At 36.6% G+C, this 25,740-nt stretch overlaps 1 protein-coding gene across 6 annotated transcripts in view; it reads left to right on the top strand.

The window, feature by feature from the left end:
• grh (grainy head) overlaps positions 1-25,740 on the top strand; it is a 603,835-nt gene that overhangs the window by 479,674 nt on the left and 98,421 nt on the right. For 5 of the 6 annotated variants that reach the window (XM_081754667.1, XM_081754669.1, XM_081754656.1 and 2 more), the window contains exon 6: positions 42-162. In XM_081754667.1, coding sequence (XP_081610793.1) covers positions 42-162 — 121 coding nt within the window. The remainder of the gene's footprint in view (positions 1-41; positions 163-25,740) is intronic. The other variant, XM_081754663.1, reaches the window with a different exon arrangement.

Raw genomic sequence — 25,740 nt, 5'->3', positions numbered from 1 at the left:
TAGTAAATGTGCTGATTTCTTTTTCTTTTTTTTCTTTCCAGAGCGTCGTTATGCTCATGTTTAGAGAGGAAAAAAGTCCGGAAGACGAAATCAAAGCTTGGCAGTTTTGGCACGGGAGACAACACAGCGTAAAACAGAGAATCCTAGATGCTGGTAAGTTGAGTAAGTCAAACCCTTTATTTTTACCTAAACCAGTAGATATTTAGATCAGAAGGAAAGGAGACAGTAATAACTGGTAGTCCATTAATAGTTCTGCACTTATTAGAACTTTTCTTGACTACCAATACATGTAATGCATGTGCATGATTGGTTGGGAAAGCTTATTTTAGTTGTAGTTCTAGTAGGAAATCAGACTTTAACAACTAGAGAGGAAATTTAAGGTAAGATAAATGAATAAAATAGCTATTATTAGTGTTGAATATAGTAGAAGTAGAGAACTTAATTTATCAACAACACCAACATTGAAAGAAAACAAAAGCTGATTTTTAGTTTAGAAAATCCGGACAGACGAAATTTAGCAGGATACTGCGTCGCACAATATTTTCTGTACCAGGGTACGTACAGGTTTGTTGCTTAGTCAGGGTAATCTGTACAGCCGCAAGTAGACTGAAATTATATGTTCTCCATTGGCACTTGCAGAATACAGAAAATTACGGTTATGTACTTTTATAAACGTTATCTATAGTACAGAAGGTATAAAGTCGTTGGTTTCCCGCGAAAAGTTGTAGTGACGTTTATGGGGAGTGGCCAGCTTGGTTACTCGTGACTCGCTGACCGCAGTAGAAAGTTGGTGGTAATTGGCTACCCTCTTACCACAGTCCCAGTGACGAGCAGGTCTAAGCGCGGGAAGCCAACGACTTTATACCTTCTGGACTATAGTTGTGTGCAGACATCACAGTCCAGAAAATCTTCACCACAAGATGTATATTCTAGGATTGCAGTTCTCTTGCCATGATAGGAGTAGCTCCAGGAAAGCCGTCTGTAGCCGAAATCTACGGAATTTTCGACTAAATGCACTTGAGTTTTATCTTCGTGTATATATTATAGTCAACCTGCGCAATTAATTTAATCTCTTTGTTGTTTATTTAGCAATGCAGTCTGGGACTGTGTGATATCCGACGAAAATCAATATCGAGAAAATATTAGCTTTATCGATATATCGAAAATATCAAAATTTTATCAATTTATCGAAAATGTCGATATGTTACCGATATGTCGAAAATTTAAAATTTTATCGATATATCGAAAAATATCAAAAATATCGATATATCGAAAAACATTGATCGGTACATCGAAATATTGCACCTTAATGTACGGTGACAAAGCTGATATACAGGGTGACATGAAAATTGCATTCTTCAAAAGTCATTCTGTTTTCAAATAGAAATACACCCATAGTAAAACGGTAACATTATGTGATTTGTTTTCTTTAGTATATCATGAAAGACGAGCCTTTATCTTATAAACAGTAGGATTGATTGAACTCTCGTTCGAGAAATCATTGAGCGTGCAAGTCAACTGGTCTTAATGAAATGCAATAAAATCCATTGATGGGAAAGGTAGTCGCCTCAAAAACAGAGTTCAAATAAAAGAAATATTCAAGTTCTTTGAGGGAGAAGAATAAGCTACCTCAAAAAAACTAGCATAAAACCAATATCACACTCTTATTTAGTATTGGGTTTAAAAGCAGACTGAAATCCAACGAAATATAATTTTACTCTGATTGTTATATGTTCCGAAACTAATCACGTGTTAATTAGAATTAGGATTTAGATTTTTCTGGGCTCTCGGCATCTATGGCCATGTTAACCCGTCACGTTTGAGGGATAACATCCCTCGGCGGTAATACTATCCAAGGAAAGGGAAGGAAGGAAGCTGCCGGCTACCTGTATGTTAGGTATTATCTCAGCATTTGCCTGGTGTGAATGAGGAAAATCCAGGAAAACTTCACTTAAAGTGTCTGCCTGAAAAAGCATTTTTTTGACCGAGTGTTCCTACCGAGAATCGAATCCGGGACTACACATTAATCATACAAGAAGTCAGGAATATATAATGCTTCGAAGAATGATCATGGAAATTCTTATCTTTTCATGAACATTCACATGAATCGTATCCACAAATAAAGTTAACCCGAAGAAGGGTATATTGGTACGGATATTCGCAGATTCATCTGTATTTGATAATTTATAGCTTTTCTTCTGTAGATTTTGGCAACACTGCAATTACAGGGGCCAAAGAAAGACAAGTGAACGAAGCGGCATTTTTGATTCTTACAAAGGAACTAAGTTAGAGTAAAAAGCATCGTATGAAGTAGAGAGAGAGAGAGAGATCAACAGAAAAAGAATTAACGTTCTTGAAAAAATAAGAAAAAACGAATCTATTTCAGGATGATGATGAAAAGGAGAGAAGTTGATGACGGAGCAGATGAAATAAAAATAAAAACAAATGGATTTACGGAGAAGCTTCTGCTCTAACATAAATTACTCCGTCATTTAATGGAGCTATGTTCTGTCTCTCTCTTTTCTTTTTTTCAGTCGGTCATTCATACTCACAATCAAACACATGTGTTAGTAAACGCGTTTTTCTTTTTGTTTTTGAAAAGAAGCACACAAGGAAGGCATGATGGGAATTTGGTCCTCCTATTATCTTTGAGAACAAAACCTATTACAGCTGTTAGATTCATCGTGGTTCCTATAAACGTCTTGTCAGCATCCTGAAACATGTTGAACCACTTCAGGTTATCTTCAGCATATTTGAAATTCGTTTCTAGAGATATAAGCGGGCGTGGGAAAGTAGGAAGGGATTTCAGATTGTTATTCTCCAACCGTTATTATTAGTTATTATAAAAAAAAATCAAGAGTTCTCATCCCGGCGAAATTAAAATACCGCTAATTTTACAGTAATTATGTGATATCTTCAAATAGATAAAAGATAATCAAAATATGGAACAAGAGCGCCCTAGACAATATTATTTTACATGAGAAACCGTTATCACAACTCACTTATCTGCTTTCGATTTCGAGCCATTTTGAAAATCGGAATTTATTTTCGCGATTCTAAACAGCTGCAAACAGAAAGCCACTAGGTGACTTGTGATAACGATACCTCACGCAAAATAATATTGTCTAGGGCGCTCTTGTTCCATATTTCAATTATCTTTTATCTATTTGAAGTTATCACATAATTACTGTAAAATTAGTGGTATTTTTAATTTCGCCGGGATGAAGACTCTTAAGTAAGCTTTAGAGGGCCCAGCAAATGTACGTACTTATCACTGTGGACTAACAGGAGGTTTAAAATGTCTACTGAAAAAAAAAACTGTGCCGAAAATGACTATTTTGAATGCTTGAAACTTATTTCAATAAAAGTAGTACAAATTTTCATAAGCACTCAACGTTTGTTCCGTGTTTTTTTATGTATAAATTGCATTACGCAACGTAACTCGTATGCAAAACTATAAGTCTGCAAAATAGTATAACGCTTGCACTGCAAACAGAGGAAATGTATACGGTCATTTGTTGTTTATTTACGAAACCTACGACCAGTTCGAAAGGTGTAGCCGACAAGAAGTATTTCCTAAAATTCAAATTGTTGGACCAAGGAGAATTATTTTATATTCACTGTTTATTTATTCTCGAATTATTCACTAAGAAAACAGAAGAACATCAGTCGAAAGGAAATAAATATTTCAGATACTTGTTAACAGAAAATAATGATAAGAATAAATTAGAACAGATTTAACGATACCTGCCAGCAGATTGAACATTTGTATCATTAACGACATTGAAATGAAATGAAATCTTTGAATTTAATGTCTCTCGATTATGCCCCTTAGGCTAAGGAAGACGGGTGATTAAGGTATGTGGAAGAATCGGTGGAACAAAATGTGGTCACCGGAGATCGAACCAGGGACCCGCTCTACCGCTGAGTCACCATGCCCCCTTATGAACAAAATTGACCAAGAAGTAACTCATAGATATATGAGTTCCACTTAGTCGCAACATACGTATATGCTTCTAACACTTAGGCCCGAAAAAAAGCAAGTATAAAGGTACTATGAGAAAGACATGGTGATGTCAAAAAGTTACAACTACAGCTGTTGTCCTTGAAGGCACTATGACACAATTGGAACAGATAAACACAAAACATTTGCGAAATTTCAAAAATAAGTAGCTTTGGACACATTGTCATATGGTCAGGAAGTTCTTTGGGCAAGAGGAACTTTTCCAAGAATCTGCATTTGCTAAAGAAAAAATGAAATGACATTTTTGAGTTTTACGTCCCACGTTTATGCCGGCTAGGCTAAAGGAGACGGTGATGATGATGAAATGGTGCAATGAATAAAGTGGGTGGAAACGGGAGAACTCCGAGGAAACCCATGCATACGGTGTTTGTCCATCACAAAGTTCACTTGGCGCGAGCTGGGATCGAACCAGGGACCATATGCATCGGAGGTGAACGCTCTACCATTGAGCCACTGCGGCCCTGCATTTGAGGCTAAAGAGGCTGTTAGCTTAATCTGATATATAACAGTGATGATCAGAGACGCTCACAGGATTTTTTGCAAGGAGGTTAAGGGAGAAGACCGACACAGAAGTACATCCCTGAACACACACGTACTTTGGTGCGGAGTGCACATAATTATTTACACACATATCCTTATTAACTATAGTAAATAAAGTATAATGCTATATAATATTTAATGCATTTTTTTTAATATCCCGCAGTATGCGAGAACAAATTAGCATGTTTTGACATATATTTCCAAGAACTGGACACCCTTTTGAAAATCAATAAGAAGGATCCAATCCCCTCTGAGGGCGGCCATGATGATAGTAATATTCAATTTCATTTTAAAGGAAGAAAATGTTAATGTTTTGTTCTAAAGTTTGCAACACAGATTATTTCTTTCCGAGCAGAAGAAATATCCCTTGGAAACCCTCTAGAGTGAGTACATAACACAGATTAAGTCTAAACGAAAAGACAAAAGCTATGTTCTTTTGTTTAGATTTCTTGTTCTCATTTCGAAAAACGTTAAATGGGCTTCCTTTTTACTAAAAGAGAGCGGAGCATAAATTTTGTCAGTAAGCAATTTAAATCGTCTGAAGACACATTGAAAAAGAAAAGGAAAAAATTATGGAGGAGACGGAGGGGGAGAGATTTAAGATCCAACGCCCGAGTCAGAAAGTCCATTGCGTTGTTTTTTTTTTTTTTCACAGTATTAATTGGTTTTCTTGTTTTCATGTAACCGAACCTTAACAAGAGAATCATAAGATAGAGTAAAAAATGAGGTTATTTCTTCCGAGTGAAAAAAAACTAATTTTTTTTAGGCTGTGGAAAGGTGCAGTAAATAACATTAAAATGCCGTCATTTAAAGAAGCTTGTATATAATGGAAACAATAAAAATAAATATAGTAACATCTATTCTTATGACATACATGGATTCCTCTCTTCCCCCAAGTTGAAGTTTGTGTTGGTTTGTTGTGACAGCAGAATAAATGTTTCAGGAAAGAAATCTCATTGAGACATCTCCTTAGGCAACTGAGTAGGAATTCATAACCAGATTTTATTTTTTTAAAAAATATCATTTTCAATGTATACTCTTTGTACAATAAGGACTCAGTTCATTGAACAACAAACTGCATGTTGATTTGACAGTATTAGTACTTTGGTCATTAGCACTGAGAAAAAAATGTAAAAAGAATGAAATTAAATCTTTGAGTTTTACGTCCCACGATTATGCCGGTTAGGCTAAAGGAGACGGTGAATATGAGAAATGAATGAAATGGTGGAATGAAGAAAGTGGGAGAACCCCGAGAAAACCCACGCACACGGTGTTTGTCCACCACAAGGTTCACTTGGCGGGGGCTAGGATCGAACCCGGGACCCCAAGCACCAGAGGTGAACGCTCTACCACTGAGCCACCGCGGCCCCCAAGAAAAAAATGAAGGTGGCGTATTTAAAAAGGTAGGTTACATGCGCATTTCCTGTAGTTTTTGCACTTAACGTACTGCAGACGTATAACTGAAAACGCATGTTTTATAATACTTTCCGTATAAGTGTTCCATCTATACGTACTTTCCGTATGAAACAATATACGCGGTCAGGATCTTACATACAAATGCACGTATATAACATATCTATAGCTGATGAATGTAACATAAGTAGATGCATGTGATATACGGAAAACTGTTAGATATCAGACATCCTGCAACGACATGATGTAACATCTAAGGGCAGTGCGTATGTAGCATATGGATAACGCATGCTCCATACTGATTTTAGTAGTAAGCAAGAGGATTCCGTATATTTGTACAATATACCGCTGTCCGGAGAACGGATATTTCTCATTGTACGAAACTAGAGTTAGACTGTCTCGTTTTTTCTTATGCACTGAGAGAAATGCATACTCCAGTCGGCATGTAAATGCTGTTTTTACCAGGTTACGCGCGTCACCTCATTAAGCAATGTTGTTTCATCCGTAGTACTGTCTACACCACCGTCCAGCGAAAATTTTGTATTGTAGGACCACCATTTCAAATCTAGAATTAACGCCATACCAATTCCGACGGTGGTAACTTAAGTATATAATGTTGTTACCACCTTCCTACGATTGTTCCCTCCTGCTTCTTTCTAAATCTGTGACTCCCTACCTTACGAGAGTAATAGTTTTCAACACGAAACCAATCATGTGAATAAAATTATCCAATCACAGCGAGTCTAGTTCGACGCCGAACTCCAGACTTGGCATGGTGTTCCCTCTTGCTGTACTTTTATACATGAAATTACATTACTTAAGGAGCGCACCCGCGTAAATACGATGTATCCACACGGAAATCCTAGTCCTTTTTTTCTCAGTGTGGGTAACCTTTTTGGTAATCTAATAGTTATTATAAAGAATCGTGACTCCAGTTTTGATATTGGGGTGTGACTGTTGAATTGTACTTCATTTGAAGCCTGTAAACTGTAAGCTTTCAATAACTATTATGAGAGGCACAGTGGTTCAGTGGTAGAACGCTTTTGTATGGAGTCCGTGGTTCGATCCGGGGCCGGGGGGCCTACACCCCCAGTTTTTTTTAGTGACAAGAACAATTTAAGCTATTATTTGTGTATTTTTGAAAAGTTTATAGTAAACTCATGAATTACATAGTCTGAGTTCTGGTTGCTTCCCCCCCTCCCATTTGTTGCCTACTACATCAGCCACTGCACTTAGATAACTCTTTTTATTCATTATTATAACTCATCTCTTTTTTAACGTAAAAGGTAATCTGGAACTCAAAAATGCAAAAATGAAATACATTGCAAAATTCTGAACTCTATAACTGAGAAATATCCCAGCGTATGGTTCGAGGAATTAATGTGTATAATATGTCTGGCATTCAAACATCACTGACCTATGAATGGAGTTTAAAACTGGCCTACATAACATGTTTTTCCTTCTTTTGTCCTTCAAAAATATAAATATAATTCCAATTCATATAAATTCTCAGTTGCAACTACATATTAGAGAAACGTGTTTCCAGAACGATGTTCTTTTGTTTGTCTAAGAGACTTAAAAGTGTTCGAAGACCCTCAAAGGAAGTTATCTCATTTTCCCACGCGTCCTTCGGAAAGAAAAATGCATATGGGATTATTTTTTTTTTTCCTTTTTTGTAATTACAAATGAACACACGCTACAATTATTCCATTATGTTGAATTGCCGGAAATATTTTATATGCATGTATATACTTGTTGTACACTGTCCGTGTGAAATGAATAAAAAAAAGTCGTGGTGGCGTATTGTTGCAATATCACAACAATGCAGTAAGGGGCCACAAGGTCTCTTTATGTACTTTGATTCAGAGATTTCAGTGTATGATTTGAAAAGTAACCTTCTGTTTTCCTGAAATTTAATTCAATTCTCTGTCTTCTCAGATTTTTTATTTATCATTTTCTTATTGTCAAACGTATGGTGTAGAAGCTCTCATGAAAGAAAATAAATGTTTCGTGGCATTAACCCCCTTTTGAAGAAGTGCATATACCCTTTTTCGGAAGATGTTTCACGTTGATATCTTAACATATATGCAAATAATTTGTGAAAAGTGTTGTCGATCTGTCTAATTACGTATAATATAAATAATACAAAACAAAAGAAATGCACATTTAATTCAAAACCATAATTAACTTACTGCATTTATGACTTCTTTTCGTACTGGCGTAAAAGCAAACAATCGCCTTTACAAAATTGTGGGTTCTCTTTACACATTTATGAGTTTCTCAGCAATATTTTAATACGAACGATAATTGGGGATAAACCTGTAAATTTCCTGGGACCTAAATGGCTAGCATATTTGCTCTCTAGTTGCATACCAGACAAGTTTAGTTGTGTAAAAAGAAATATTTTCTTTCTATGTCTCAAAGAAATTTGTCGAGCAATATAAATCTTTTTGTGAAATCTAAAAATCTCTTCTTCTTTACAGTCTAAAACAAGAAGAAGATTCATATGGCAACCCTATGAATGAGGCTGTAATTAGCTTATGCAGACATTCGGAGTTTGGCTCGCTAGTTACTTACACGACTCGTGTTTACGCAGACTCGCGCTCATTTGTTGAGCTTGAGAGTCGAATTCGCGAGTTTGAACGTTTTTAGTAGGAGCACATACTGCATAGCCTCGGAGCTAGAAAGGGGGCAAGCACGGTGGCTCAGTGGTAGAGCGCTTATCTCTGGTGCGTAGGGTCTCCGGTTCGATCTCCGATCAAGTAAGTTTGTGGTGGACAACATCTTCTTCGTAGGTTTTCTCGGGTACTCCCTTTTCTTCCCGCATTCTCATTCTACAAACTCTATCACCATCATTTATTTGCCTTAATCATCTGTTTCCCTTAGCCTTAAGGGCATAATTGTGGGACGTTAAACTGAAAGATTTCATTTTATTCAATTGGAAAGGAATGTTAGATTCCGAACAAAAAGAAAGAGAGAGAAACGGGAAACCTTACTGATACGGAATCTTTATTTAGAAGAAATCTCTATTTGACATAAGTAGGTATTTTACTATCTCGCTGTCTTCATCAATCTTTTGACAAGTTGCTGATTTGGAATTTAGCGTCTCTTTTCAACGTCAAGGCTATATGAAACGTGGACCTACAGTTTAAAGTGAAATCTGAATTTCCGTAATTCATTCAAATTTCAGGGCATTCCCACCGGGAATCGAAACCGGAACCCTGTGTACCAAAGAAGCGCGCGTGCTACCTAGTTGAGAAGCGCGAAAAACTCTCAACGTCTTGATAGAATAAGATCTTAAAATTAAGTATGCAGCAAAATAAAGCACTGCTTTCGCTTTTTTTTTCAGTGGCGGATCTAGAAGATAAAAACGGGGGAGGATCAGCCAGAACCTATACCGTGATAGATATATTATGAGTTTACTATAAACTTTCAAAAATATACAAATAAAAAAAGGAAACGAAATCTTTAAGTTTTACGACCCACGTTTATGACGGGAAGGCTAAAAGAGACAGTGATCATGAGAAATGAAGAAAGTGGAAGGAAACGGAAGAACCCAGATGAAACCCACGTACACGGTGTTTGTTCACCACAAAGTTCACTTGGCGCCAGCTGGGATCGAACCAAGGACCCAATGCGCCACAGGTTAACGCTCTACCACTGAGGCGCCGCGGTCCCAATATAAATAATAGCTTAAATTATTTTTGTCACTCAAAAAGCTCGGGCCTAGGCCTCCGGTCCCGGACTAGGTCCGTCACTTTTTTGTTCAATAAGAGGACATAGTGTTGGAGAAAATGAAAATTACAAGCATTTTATGAAAGGTGTTTATTTAGTTCAAAGTTATTAAGAAAACCGAATATGACCAAAAAATTCCATCATTGCATCAGAGATTGTGACAAAGCTTCGTCCTAACAAATCGTTTCCTCTCTCTTCTTTCATCTTTCTTATTAAAAAAGAAGAGAGAGCATGGAAGAGTCTTAATAGTAGAAGAGGAGGCGCTAACCACGAGAACTAAAATTAACAGGGTTAATAATTAACGGCCACACGAGCAGGGTGGAGTTCTTGTTCAACATTTTATATTTTATAGTGAGAAGGCAAAAAAAAAAAAAAAAAAAGTTCATCGCTAGACTCCACCCACTCATTTTGTGATTCTTTTAATACTTTTGTGTGGCGGGGGTTTGAAATGAGGAAGAAACGAAAAATCTTCTGAAACCAGAATGCGAAAAAATTCGTCTGATAGAGGTGAAAAGTCACACGAACACAAAATGAACAATACTTGCGTTGAAGAACGTTTAAAGTGTTTACAACAATGGCGTGGCATGCACATGGAACATTTAAGAGAAAACGAGGAACTTGTTACATTGCACAGATGGCGTTACTTCGAACTAATTTCTTTAGAAACTAAAACGTATTGTTTCCGTGAAAACATTTTTTTTTTTTGTTCATTTATGACTTTTTAAAATGAAATATCCTTTACTAGTTGTAATTAGTATATTTTGAAATCGTTTGCTTGAAAAGATTTCATTTTATGAGCTTATCCTCGATTAGATCATTGTTACTCAACAATAATCACTATTACTTGTCCTGGAGTGAAATTTAACAGTGAAATAATGACAGCATAATTTTGACAGTGTTTCGTTATAATTTTGCAGAAATGTTTTAGAGTGTAGAAGGAAAATTACCTTTAGCAATTTCAGCTTGACAAAAGTGTTGAAGACAAAATGGGAACAAATGTCACTTAAATGTTGTTGTTATTGACAGTGAAATGAAATCGTTTGTAAGTTGTTATTAAAGGTAAAGGGCGCTCCTCATCCAGTTCCTTGATTGCAGTTCAATTTCAATCGACGATATATGGACAGAGATATACAGTTTAACGTGAAATCCGAACCAGTAAATGTGTTCAGCGGGGCGACGGCCCCGGGCGCCGAAGTAAGGGGGGCGAAAAATTCGGGATAAAAAACGAAAAAAGGTAGGGGAAATTACTTGGAATATATGTATGGAGGCGCTGTCGTATACTCTCGCCCCGGGCGCTGATTTTCCACGGCACGGCCCTGCTAGGAATAGAACCCAGGACCAGGTAGCACCCAGTAAATATGGTTGGGCAGTGTCCTAGCTTTTGGGAGGTCCAATACTATACGCCACTCCATCTATGTAGTATTGAATGGGTATTATTCCCCATCCGAAAAGACGATAAAATTGAATTGTTTTATAAGGAAAACAGTACAGATGAAGTGTAAGGTCAAATTTTCATGCTACACCAATCATTTCTTTATTAAACAAGTTTTAGTTTCATTGAGAAAGTGTACCAATCTATGTTAATTTATTAAGTTTTTGGAAAGGGATCAGGACCCAGTGGCTCCCCCATGCTTACGTCCGTTCCCAGTACCCTTTGCATCAAAGGCAGGCGCGCTAACCAGATTGCATTTAGGGCGCTCTCATTCTGGAACAGACCACAATGAGTCCCAAGACCTGAGTAAGGGTACATCGAGATTATTAAGGGCGGAATCTACTAATAACGTTGGCAGCAAAACAAAGCAGAGCTTTGAGCTTGGTGGAGTTGCGCAAGGCATTATGCAATAACTCTCTCAGTATTGGCCGTTGGATTATAAGATAATGATTTTGATTTCATTTGATTTTAAGTTTAGCCTTCCTTTCAGCAATGAGGCTATATGAGACGTGGAGCTATAGCTTAACGAGGGAATCGAACCCAGGTTTCCGAGTCCAAAGGCGCGTACACTAACCGCTTAGCCACGAAGGAGCTGTAGGATAGAAATGGAAGCAAGGCTTCATACTTGCGAGACCCTTTACACCGAAGTTTTTCATTTTACAGAAGCTTGTTGGATGACTGAACTGTATTAGATCGATAAAAAAAAAATCGAATCGTGGATCGAATTCTGTTGTATAGTTGGAAGGTGAACGTCTTGTACGTTACAACATAGCAGGAGTTACTTATTAATATACATATTAATTTTCTAAACCACAAGGGACAAGTACTGGCTGTTACTCCTCCTTAACTGGCTTAATTGTAGCGCATCTACATGAATTTGGGTTCGAGTCGAACATTTAGATGAAACAATATCATCTTTATTATCTTCCATGATGCTCTAAGAACCTCACTTAACTTCTTTTGTATGTAGATACTTTAATTTCTATCGAGCTTCCCACACCTTTCAGGAACCAATATTTCGAGTTGGTGCTTAATTACTTTGACGAATCACCTTCGGTGCTTGGTGTCTCTAGTTCGATCCCAGCTCGCGCCGTGTGGACTTTGTGGTGGCCAAACACTGTGCTCGTGGGTTTTCTCGGGGTTCTCCTGTTTCCTCCCACTTTCTTAATTCCACCATTTCACTCATCTCTCATCATTACCGTCTCCTTTAGCCTAACCGGCATAATCGTCGGACGTAAAACTTAAAGATTTCATTTCATTTTCCTTTGAGGAAACCCCGTGAGTAATGCAATTTAGCCAAAGTGGATCCTTGTGTCACAAATGTCCTTGTTGCAAATTTTAACTTATCAAAGGAGTGCAGATTTTTTATATATATACTAAAAGAAGTAAAATACTGTGCCATTCATTTTAACAAAGAGATTTACTTGTATAACTCCGTCTTGAGAACGAAGAAACCTCAGTTACCATCACGCTTTATGGAGATGTAAGTTTTGGAACGCATCTCGTATGTCCTTTTGGAGACACCCAGTCTTCATTCAGGACACAAGGTGAGGGGTACGGGAAGAAGAGAAATCGAACAAAGCATTATATTTTGCTTCTGCACTTTCTACTCAATGTGCTTCAATGTTACACTAGAGAAAAGACACACCAACAAGCGAGAGAAGGGGTGGGGGTGGGGGGAAGAGATCCCTCTGAAATATAATTCTCTATCTCAAGGTCTTGGTTCGGGAAACTGCTCACCTGCTGTCACTGGTTTCGGGAGTACAAGGATGAAACTAGACACCTGAGCAGGTATCACCTTACAAGAACCCAAATACTTTCTCTTTAATGCTTCTGTAATTTTTTCTTATCTTTTTTGAAAGGAAAAAAACTTATTGAGAATAATAATAATAAAAAAGAACTCTCTTCTTACTAAGGTGTCTTCCCACAAGTCTCATATAGATAGAAAATTGTATGGGGCCAAATTTTCTTCATTACGTATTCGCCAAAACCCAGTAATTATTTTTAAGAAAGAAAAAAACTGTTATAACAATTTGTTTTGAAAATGAAATCTTTCAGTTTTACGTCCCACGGTTATGCCGGTTAGGCTAAAAGGAGATGGTGATTATGAGAAAGGAATGAAATGGTGGAATGAAGAAAGTGGGAGTAAACGGGAGAACTCCGAGAAAACCCATGAGCACGGTGTTTGTCCACCACAGCCAATTTGTTTTGTTTCTACGATTTCCATTTGTTGTTAAGCAGTAGCAGTGCATTTGTGATACAGCCTGTGATATATTGGACCTGCAAATTACAAAAGCCCTCTTTGTTGGTATAGTTCATGAACGTGTGTCTTTCATGCATTGAACGCATCATAGCGTTCGGGTTGTATCTTGAACTGCAAATTTCGTCTTATATAACCTCAGTGCTGAAAAAGAACATTATATTGCAACCAGCTAATTAAGGCGTTAGAAGAGGAAAAGATTGTGGTTTTGTAATTACAAATTAACAATGGATTACCGCAAGTTATGAGCTCCTTCGTGGATAAGCGGTTAGCGTACATTCCTTTGGCCTGGGAGACCCGGGTTCGATTGCTGGTGGGAGCTCATGTGGTTCGAATTCCATGTTAAGCTGTAGCTTCACGTCTTATATAACCTTACTGCTGAATGGGACGCAAAACTCAAATCAAATCTTCTTTTCGAGCCCTCCCCCCACTGGTTGAATGTCTTAACACATGCGCCTTTGAGCATGGCATCCGAATTTGATTTCCAGTGAGGGACACTTGAAGTTTGAACTTACTACGGTGGTTTGGATTCCATTCACTCCAAGTGCAGGTCCACGTCAGTACACTCTCTTTTACTCCTATCCTCCCCATTGTACCTTTTCCCACCCTCGTCTAATTTTCAACGTTCTTTCGTCTACAGTCTTAAATTCCGGAGGCTGAAACCTTTAATGACAGACTTTTGGTTTAAATTTAGTGTTGTTTTTTTTTGAATTTTCTAGAGCTTTTAATCAAGTAATGCTCGTCTGATACTCGACTATGAATTGATGCTCAGCTAATACCAAAACTTTGTGAGCAACAAATAGATATTCGATGACGGTTCTTAATTTGTTGGGCATAGCCTAATGTTCAGTAAACTGTCTAGTGGAATCAAATGATCCGAAACCTTTTTTCATATTTTAATAATCTTGCCGCGGTGGCTCAGTGATAGAGTGTTTAGCTCTGGTGTATTGGGTCCCTGGTTCGATCCCAGCTCACGCCAAGTGACCTTTGTTGTGGACAAACACTGTGTGCCTGGGTTTTCTCGGGGTTCTCCAGTTTCCTCCTACTTTATTCATTTCACCATTGCATTCAATCATTTTCACCGTCTCTTTTAGCCTAGCCGGCATGATCGTGGGACAGAAAACTTTTAATTTAATGATGTTATACTGTTGATTGGTTGAATTATAGGTTATGTTGAATTCTCCGGATTACAGATCACGTTAGAAGCTAAAAATGCAGTTTAATGCATTGTTTAAATCGAGTGATGTGGTATCAAGGTCGTCCTAATGTCTAATGGATTTAAAGAACATTTCAAAACATTATGTACAATATATTTTTTAAATGGTTATTTCTTTCATGAATATGAATCGCTGGACGGAAAGAACATATTATAATGTGCACATCTAGTGGTCAATGTTATACTTTAATAATATCCGAAACTCAAATGGTGAATGGCCCAATAGTCCATTGGACTTTCATTTTATGTCCCAATAATTAAAGCATGAAATGGATCCAGTCAGGGACGTACGCAGGGGGTGGATCCTGGAGGTCCGGACCCCCCTCGAAATTTCGACTTTTGTGTAAATTTAGCCTAATTTTAGGGACAATTTTAGGAATTTTAATATGAAATACCCTCATATTGAGTCTGGACCCCTTCCCGAAATAAATTCCTGTGTACGCTACTGGATGCAGTAATCGTTATACGAAGGCCTAATGTGTGCCCAGTGTTTTTATAGACGCATTGCGTACTGTGTACATGCAGCCTTGTAGTAACAGTAAGACAGTATGTTAAAATGATACAAAACTTCCACGTTGTTAAGTATGGAGATCAGTTTTGGGTGATGGAAACACTGTGTTTTGATCATTAAGAAAATTTTCCAGGTGTACTTCACTGGAACTACCAGCTGGCGGACATTGGCTCATAAAACAGTTGACAATCTTCTGTATCCTATATTGTTAAGTCTTAATGGCTGCCATCAGTGCCCACGTGGGGAGGGGGAGGAAAAGAGGAAGGAGAAAATATTTTCTATCCACACATACAGATACTTTTGTCACAAGGGCGTGTCTTCACATCGGAATTACTTCTACGTGACTTTAGAGTATGTCTCTGGGCGGTGACATATGTGGTGTAACGGCCCCCCTTTTCATTCTCACATGTTCGTTTTGATGAGCGTGTCTTCACCACTTGAATGTCAATTTGTCAAAAGTACGTCTTTGATATCATCAGGTGAAAGGAGAAGTCACAAACACGAGGTTAAAATGTAATTATTTTCAGAGCCGAGTCATGTTAATGGAAGAGTGTACAATGATGGGACAGGAAGAAAAAGCATTTATGGATCCAGGTGATGACAAACTCAGCCTTCATTTGTTTTCAATTTTAACTTGTGTTTTCCTGGATCGCTGTCACCACTTTAGTCTTTTAAAAACACAAGGCTTCCTCGTTTTCTCATGAGATTTATTGTCGTGCATTAATCACTGTACACCTTTAAAACGATAATAAAGAAGTGCCCAGATCTGGAAAAAAGAAAGCATAACATGCATATGTAAGAAGGTCGTAGCACGCAAACCAAATGGTTTATAGGTAAATCCAGCAGTGGCTGGAAAATTCCCAACTTCAGTAATTAAGAGCCTGCCTTACTAAAAATAATACAAAATTTACCATTTTTCTTTTGCTTGATTATTCATCAGTGAAAGGAGATAATGCAATGCAAGTTACCACAATCATAGATAATGGTATTCTACAACAGCAAATATGAACCTGAAGAATGTTCAGTGTTGCAATCCATAGAAATTACAGTGTTGCCAGAAAAACAATTTCCCTAAAATCTAAGTTAAGACAGCGAGTAGAGGAATGAACTCAACTGCATTTGATTACGTATCATGTTGTTTTGGTTTCTTGTGAACTACTTTTTAATTAACATTATTATTTAGTTTTAATAACGGCATCTTAAAACTATTTTGTTTATTACAAACTAAATAAAACTATTATTCAAAAAGTAGTTCACAGGAAACCAAAAAGACATGATACGTAACCAAATGCAGTTGAATTTGTTTCTCTACTCGCTGCCTTAACTTAGATTTTAGGGAAATTGTTTTTCTGGCAACACTGTAATTTCTATGGATGGCAACACTGAACATTCTTCAGGTCCATATTTTCTGTTGTAGAATAGCATTATCTATGATTGTGGTGACTTGCATTTCATTATCTTCTTTCACTGATGAATAAACAAGCAAAAGAAAAATGGTAAATTTTGTATTATATTTAGTAAGGCAGGCTCTTAAGGAGGTTTTCTTACTTTCCTTCTTGAACTATACAGGGCGAACCAAAAGTAAGTGGACAGCAAATTTTAATATTTATTTTGAGATTATGGATTTTCTAGACTGAGAAAGAAAAAAATATAATAAATAAAATCAAATAAATTTTGTTATAAAATCTAATATAACAAAATCAGCATAATTATAATGAACATTATTGCTATATTATACCCCTAATGCAAACCTTCTTCCACCTACTTTTGGTTAACTATGTTTTATTATCGTTAGCATTCCACCATTACTGACAGGCCATTTTGTCACAAAACTAAGAAGTGACTGTTTGAGATACTTAACCAGAATACATGATATGCAATTCACTTTAATGCCATCTGTTCTTTCTGACTAATGTTCAATTTAAGAGGACCAGTCTGAGAAGCCTTGGCCAATGCAATTCCTTTAAAAGCAGAAAACATTTCTCTGAGAGGGGAGGCAAGGTGGTTCAGTGGTAGAGCGCTTACCTCTGGTGCATGGGGTCCCTGGCTCGATGCCAGGTCAAGTAAGTTTGTTAGTGAACAACATCGTGTTCGTGGATTTCCTTGGGGAGTACTCTCGTTTCCTCCCACATGTCATTCCACCATTTTTTCCATCATCATTCACTTGTCTTAATCATCTATCTCACTTAGTCCAAAGAGCATTATCGTGGGACGTTAAACTGGAAAGAGAAAGAAGGCACTCCCTTTACAGTTCAGTTAAGTAAAGTACGAATGTGGAAAACTATCTGGCTATTTAAGAACATAACGCGAGTTGTAAAGAACAGATTGCAACAAAGAGTTGGATACAATATCGTTCTTCTGAAGATGAACGAAGGTGATAAGAAATATCTCACGAACAAATGGGCTTTATTTCGCTCTTTCTTACTCAACGGAATTTCTTACATAATTAATTACTCGTTGTGTTTATGTGTGAGAGAGTGCAATTGACACTCGTTTAATCTACCATTAAGTCTCCAATTAGCAGGATATTATGGGCCGTTTGCATTTTAAAAGATGTATAATTAGTATGAATGTTGATTAAATTGTGTGTTTTTCTTCTATATAAGCCTCGTTTTCATTGTGAACAAAAGAAAAAAAGCTCTGTTTATTTAATGTTCGTTTATTCTTTGAAATATTTTCTCATTTCTTTAAAAACTTTTCAGGTATCGTTAAAAATATCAACTATTCTTCTTAGGTGTCTTATATAACAGAATTATACTTATTATCGTGGAATTTATGTGTTCCTATGTCACGGGTAGTGCTTCACAAGGATCATGACGTTTCCGCCTAAATTTCCTGATGTGACCCTCACCTCGTTCTGAAAAAGGCCACTTACTCAATAGTTAAGTCGTAATATTACATTTCCCTATCCCTGGGTTCGGAGTAAATGTGTATTTACGTCTTTGGTGGATGGGATTAAGGTTTTAGCGTCTCTTCGTGCACGAGGCTATATGAAACGTGGACTTATAGCTTACTGTGGGTTCCAAATTTCTTCTTGTGCAATAAATTAGCACTGAATTTTATTTTACTAGAATTTTCTTTAAAATCTGCATATCCTTGAATTGACGCAACCCTCCCTTCCTTTATGTTAATTTGGTTGCATGACTACACGATCAAATTCAATGTTCTCAGTAAATACCTGTTTTTAAATCCACACGTTTATCAGTTTTTGAAACTAAAATCGGTAATACGAAGGAAAGTTGGGTCATTTTTCTTTCCTCAAACTCCAGGTTGTGACCCGCGGATCTCCAAATCATGATTTAACGCGGGACCTTTTGGTAGAAAATGAAATGAAATCTTTCAGTTTATCGTCCCACAATTGTGTTCTTTAGACTAAGGAAAACGATGATTAAAGCAAGTGAATGATGATGGAAGAATAAATGAAATGAGAATTTGGAATCAAATGGAAGTACCCCAAGAAAACTCACAGACACGATGTTGTCTACTAACAAACTTACATACCCGGGATCAAATCAGGGACCCCACACACCAGAGGTAAGCGCTCTACCAGTGAGCCACCGTGCCCCGACTTCTAGGTAGAGGACATTTTTCATCAAAGAGACTGATTTACAACGCAGTGCTTTCTTCTTGTATGGAATAGTAGAATCTTGTTACAGTAAGATTTTTTTAAAATTGCTTTTAGCCCCTTCTATCAGAAGTGAGCAGTTTACCACTTGTAAGCTTCCATTTCCTTATGAAATATTTCCGGAAAGGCTGTAAAGAATAACTGTAATTAATTGCACAATTGGTCTTCTTAGTAAGGCAAACCACCAGGATTGACCACAAAGATGCAAGTGTGCTAATAACTTCGCTGTTTGCTTATGGTATTATTTTATGACGACGAAAAAAAATATTATACGTCATTTATCATATTCAGTAGGTGATCACTTAACGAACAGTCCTGAGTGCGAATAAATTGGACACAGTGAACACTTTTGCAGAAGGCTTTTAACTACAAATAACAAAGATATGTTCGGAAAACGAACATCTCTTAGGACAAACACAAAAAGAAGCGACGCCTTGTGTAAAATTTATGGAACTGAATTTTACTGCAGTCTATACAGTAAACAGTTTCAGGAGCGAGGATTTGACAGCTATGTACACAACGTTTTTGAGCGCTACTTAATATGAGATCTCTGGATTTTCATATTCCCTTAACGTGGGTTTTCTCGGGGTTCTTCCGTTTCCTCCCACTTTCTTCATTCCACCATTTCATTCACCACTCATCATCATCGTCTCCTTTAGCCTCACCGGTATATTCGTGGGACGTAAAACTCAGAGATTTCATTTCATTTTTCATATTCCCTTAACGCTTCTGTTCTTTGAAAATTGTAGTTAAAGAAAAAACTCATATAGTCTCTAAAATTAGTACATTTTATGTGCATATATTATTTTTTCGTATTTTGTTCTAGGTCTCCAGAACAAATTAATCATAGTTTCGTCTAAATCGATGGTAAATTTATGATCGTTTGAACGGATTATATTCACTAACCAATCACCCACTGTACCTGCAGAAAATGAACAGGAAAAAAGTTTTACTCACGAACGGTTGGCAACACTTAACTCCTTTGTTAGCAGTTCTCTATATGTTTGAGTGTTAAAACATGTTAAAAGAGAAGAATTCTCAGGAGGTGATCACTGGACCCCTTTCTATCCCATGGCTTCTCGAGAGAGAAAAAAGAGGAAAAAGTTAATAGGAGAAACTAATGATGTTATCATTGAGAGAAAAACCTTGAAAAATGCCTAAAAGTTTTTTTCTTTTATCCTGTAGGCTCCCAAGCAAGACGTCCATGGATGAAGTATGTAAATTAGATTCAGGCGAAAGAGAGGAACAATGAGAGAATACGGTATTTTTAGTTATTCTGTGTTTCGTAGTCAAAGTAGAAGCGAATGCTATAATATCCCGCGCCCAAATAAAATATGCGCAGACAATGATTAATAGCTCAGAGTCTTATAGCTTCTCTATATTATCCGCGACTCGTAGGAAAGAGATTTGTGCTACATAAGTTTAACGAAATATGTTATTTTAACGTCTCACGATTACCCACCGAATCTAAGGGAGACAGTAGTGATGAGATTCATAATAATAATGGTGGTATGAAGAAGTGGAAGGAAACGGGGTATTCCGAGGAAATCCACGTACACGGTGTTTATCCACTAGAAAGCCCACTTGGTAGGAACTGGGATCGAACCAGGGACCTCAGATAGATGTGAACGCTCTACTATTGAGCCACCGCGGGTCTGACGATAATAATAATACCAATGTGCTGCCTTAAGGGTTTTCGGTAACTATTCAGTGGCGTAAACTGAAGAATCGTTTTGTGGTACCCTTATTCTTAGCAAAGAAAAGAAGTTGCGAAGGTTAGTGTTTGAATTGCCCTCTGAAATCCTTGGGTTTGCATTAGACAAAATGTCATTTTATATCATTTTCAGGTCTCTCCAGTAAGGGTTTATACTGGTTTTAGACGAAACCACGTTGATTTCTTTTGCTAGGTATACCTCTTCCAATAAAAGCAGATACCCACTTTCCAGCACGAGACATCACCTGCAAGCTATCTTTCGGAGAAGAGACAACTTCAATGTAATATATTTTATGTTAATAAATGATGTTTTAGTATTCTGCCCAAAGATAAGTTCTAGTCCACTTATCTCAACGTAGATAAGTAGAGCATTTTTGGGAAGATAGCCAGTGTATTTCGACTGTAGCTTTGAAAGTTGTATAGAAAACTGAAAACTATAGATTTGGAATAGAGAAATAGATTGAGTTTTAAAATATTACATATGCAAAAACCATATAAGTGTGGTACTTGGCAAGGGAGTCGATTTATCTGTAAATTTGGGAGGGGGGACACATTCAGATGCAGAAGGCATATATGAGGATTTAAAGACAAATTGCATTCAAATTATGCCAAATATTGTATATTCATAAATACAATGAAGGGTCCCACATGAGGTTTGGAGGGGCCCGGTCCCTCCCAGCCCCCCAGGATCGGTGCCCTTGGTACTTGAATTGTTAATTATTAGTCCTCGTGTGTAAGACTCTTGACTTCCTCTTGTAATTTTACGTACTGATTTTCAAAACCACATAGTAGAATGTATAAATTTGACCATAATATTACAAGTGTGAATGTTTAAGGATTACCAGAAGGGGAAGATACGAGGCATTTCATCTGATATAATAAACGAAATACCTAATTCAATAGTCAATCGCAACAATCAGACTTGGAAAATTCTGATCATCAGTGACGCTTTATTGCTAAACCGTTTTTTCATTACAGAATATTGGGAAAGATATCAAAACCCATGAATTTGATACGAAATGAACAAGACTTTGTATATATATATATATATATATATATATATATATATATATATATATATATATATATATATATAGGTATATAAAATAAGCGTGTCTATATGTGCGTCAAAGTGCCGTTTCTGTAGTGTTGCATGCGACACGTGATTCTGCGAGTGTTCTCCATCCTCTTTTGTTGAGTGCACGCAAAGCTAGGTTTGTATTCATCTTTGGAAGGTCCTCATCTTCTTCCACAAAGCCTCGGGCAACACCTTTCAACAAAAAAAACAGGAGGAAATGAAAGAAACCTTCTAACAACATGAATGACTGTTCCTAAGGCATACATATTCGAGAGAAGGAAGCTTTTTTTTTCTCTAGGACTGAAGGAAAAGCTACAACTCTTCCGCAATTCGGGAATTGTATTACGTAGCTACTGAACGTCCTTCTGTTACCAACAAGCTTACATACTGTTTGCACATATCTTTACAAACATCATTTATGGATAAATGTCATTGATAATTATAAGTAACATTGATGTGAAGGCCTCTATAAGGGGTGAAATGACATGTAGAAAGTGAACCATGGGCATTTTCAGAGACTTTAAGAGTGGTATCATTTTGGGGAGGAGATGGGACAATTACCTCCTTTGAGTTATATATATATATATATATATATATATATATAATATAGGATTATTTAGGGACATTTCGACACATTAAGCAACAACTCGACACTACTGTGAAAGTTACGATAATTTTATTCTGCGAAAGCGATAATATTTGTCAGTAATCCTTACCCTAGCTATAAAACGCAAAATCTTGCCCGTGAAATTCAGTAGTTGCAAATGCAAGAACACATAAACAGAATGCTGCGGATCAGTAGATTTCGGAAGTCTTGCGGAAGAACTCGACACTTACTATGGGAGATGTCGACACTATATAAACAATGAAATCCTTCATATCTTTGAAAACAGTGTTCTTTACAACAAACATAAAACGCAATGAAGTATATAAGATTTCTACTATCTGCATATGACTTATTTGTAAATTTTGCTGCAATTCATTACAACTAAGTTGAAATACAATATCACTGAAACAATATAAGCTCGTTAATAACAAACTTTGTTTTCAACCTGTTTTGCAACATATTGTATTTCAATATTTCACTACGCAATAATAATCAATAATCGAAAATCACAATTTAATGCAATCATTTTCGGAATCTATATGCGAAGAATCCAACAGAGTCTGATTTCTTCCAACTGAAACTGACTTTCTCATAGTCTTCTTTCACAACATTTTGCTAGGGTTCCTACCAACAAAGTTACCTTAAGATAAGTTGCATTTGTCGTTCAAACCGCGGAAGAAAGATACATTAAGAATTGACAATTTTGAGTGTTGTGTAGTTGGAGCATTAGAGGCTTTCTGTAATATATCAGGATCGTTGACACATGTACCGTGCTAATCTAAAACCAAAGGTATACGAGGATACCGTAAATATCATGCAAACATTTTTTTTCTACGAAAGTGGGGGGGGGGGGAAGGAAGAAATTCTGAAATATGCAAATGGAAGCTTAGTACATATGTAAACGTTACACGTAGGAATTTGGATACACATAGATATCCCCATCAGGATATAACACAAGAAAAATGAATATACCTTTCGGAACGAGCATGTCTGGGAACTTCCTATACTTTGTGAGAATCCCTTGCCCAAACATTTCACATTGCTAAAATGCAATTTTGGAAAGAGTATCCCTGACTTCTTTTATCCTTTCATGTATCATCACATTTACAATTCCCCGTGTCCGAAAGGTTTTCATGTATTTTTCCACGCTCTTAGACGGCCCTACTTCCGAAACTATGCACTTTCCCCCACAGGTCAAGACGAACTTTTTTTAAAAAATTATTTTTGTGTGAACAATCATCTCTTGTATAGTTTGTGTGTCTACTTCGTTAACACCCTGTATGCTAGCATTGGGATCATAAATATCTATAGGTACGTTTTTTTCTGGCGTTGCGTAACTATATATAGTAACGATACTTATTTTAAAGAGGTAATTTCTGTAGTCACATATATATGAACGAAATGAATGTTTCAATTTGAAAGACAGGAAGAAGAGCATATTATATGAATTAGAAAGGTAACATGTCAATTTTTTCCACATTTTAAATTTTGACGCTTGCCTTCACAGCCAATCACAACACGTAGGATAACATATACGTGGCGAGTACCGGCATACGTTTGTTTTCTTCCTAAAAAAAAAAAAAAAAAAAAAAACACTTCCTATAATACAGTATTTATTATTTTACACATCACAAGGACGTTAATCTTTATACACTCTTATAAGCTAGGATAAGCAGTTCTTTCTACAGCGCTGTGGAAGTTTTAAGAGTCTTCATCCCAGCGAAATTAAAATACCGCTAATTTTACAGTAATTATGTGATATCTTCAAATAGATAAAACGTAATTGAAATATGGAACAAGAGCGCCCTAGACAATATTATTTTGCGTGAGGTACCGTTATCACAAGTCACCTAGTGGCTTTCCGTTTTCAGCTGTTTAGAAACGCGAAAATAAATGCCGATTTTCAAAATGGCTCGAAATCGAAAGCAGATAAGTGAGTCGTGATAACGGTTTCTCATCTAAAATAATATTGTCTAGGGCGCTCTTGTTCCATATTTCGATGATCTTTTATCTATTTGAAGATATCACATAATTACTGTAAAATTGGCGGTATTTTAATTTCGCCGGGATGAAGACTCTTAATAGGAGAGATCAAAGATATATCAGCACGATTCCACAAGAACAGTATCATGTGTGTTGTGTGTGTGTGTATGTGTAGTAAAACATTACTAATTCTGTTCCCGATTTTCCAATTAATTTCTTTGCACAATTTTCTTATATGACTTTGGTTATAAACTTCCTTTTGAAAAAAACAAAACTTGTAATAATTAATTGCAATCCACTTATCAAATGACTCATGACAGTATTAGGACTCGATAGTCATGGCGAAAATTATCAACTTTCACGTACTTGTCGATAATATATTAAAAAAAAAAAAAAAAAAGATTTCCTGTGACCTTTAATTGCTGGAAATAGTTTGACGTTGAAGATTCAGAAGGAGAGAGAGAGAGAGAGAGAGAGGAGTATGGAAGGGCGGAGAGTGAAAATTGATTTGCACGAAGCATTAAAGAAGATGAAAAATCTATCTGTTTGTGTGTTCGTGCAACGTATCAACCAAAGAAAGACTCAGAGAAACATAAAAAGAGACCAGCAGATGACATCACAACAGAAACATCGCGTGAATGATCGAATGCTTTCGAAAAAAAAAAAAAAAAGTTATAGGATGTAATTTGTTTCACCTATAATCATGATATATTTTTTGACCTTCCATGATAAGGAAAACGGACACTGTCCTTTTCTTTCTTTCTTTTCGTTTTTTTTTTTTTAACACGTTGTCGATGGGTTGATCTATTAAAAGTCACGAGCGTTACTTCCATGACAGAGGTCAATTGCATACGTTGTTTGGTGCATTCTCACATGCTCACCTCCTCATGAATGCATTAACTGATTCCATTTTTTTTTCTTTTTTGAGCACTTGGAAGTGTCAAAACTTAAAATTCTAGGTGGTAAATATAACGCCATGCTTCTTCCTTAATGACCTGGCAACATTAGCTCATTTAATTTGTGTGCACACACATACACACTCACATTTCTTGCTACGTTTATATCAGATTTTTTTTTTTTTTTTTTTTAGCTGCACTTGCATCACGTTTATTTTCTTCATTCTTAAGTCATGTGTAATGAATTTCTAGTTCTCTTTTTAAGTGGCCTGAATTAAAGCAATGTGAGGAGATGAGGAAATTTGAATACCTTGACGCAGTTATAACAAATCAGAGCGAAATTTAACAATGAAATACAATGATCACTAATGCGTGGAATTAGTTTCTATAGAAGACACATATCATCATTATGTCGAAGGAATTGAAAATAAAAATACTAGTAAATTATAACTTTGCTGCTTGCACTATCCTGAATGTAAAAGTTGGGGCTAGTACTGAGGAATGGAAGCTTTCTTGTTTTCATGAGTATTAAGAGTCTTCATCCCGGCGAAATTAAAATACCGCTAATTTTACAGTAATTATGTGATATCTTCAAATAGATAAAAGATAATTCAAATATGGAACAAGAGCGCCCTAGACAATAATATTTTGCGTGAGGTACCGTTATCACAAGTCACCTAGTGGCTTTCCGTTTTCAGCTGTTTAG

This window comes from Thermobia domestica, chromosome 1, assembly GCF_964235325.1.
Source record: "Thermobia domestica chromosome 1, izTheDome1.hap1.1, whole genome shotgun sequence".
NCBI lineage: Eukaryota > Metazoa > Arthropoda > Insecta > Zygentoma > Lepismatidae > Thermobia > Thermobia domestica.
Note: the sequence above shows the minus strand (reverse complement) of the source record. Positions and strands in the feature narration are given on the sequence as shown.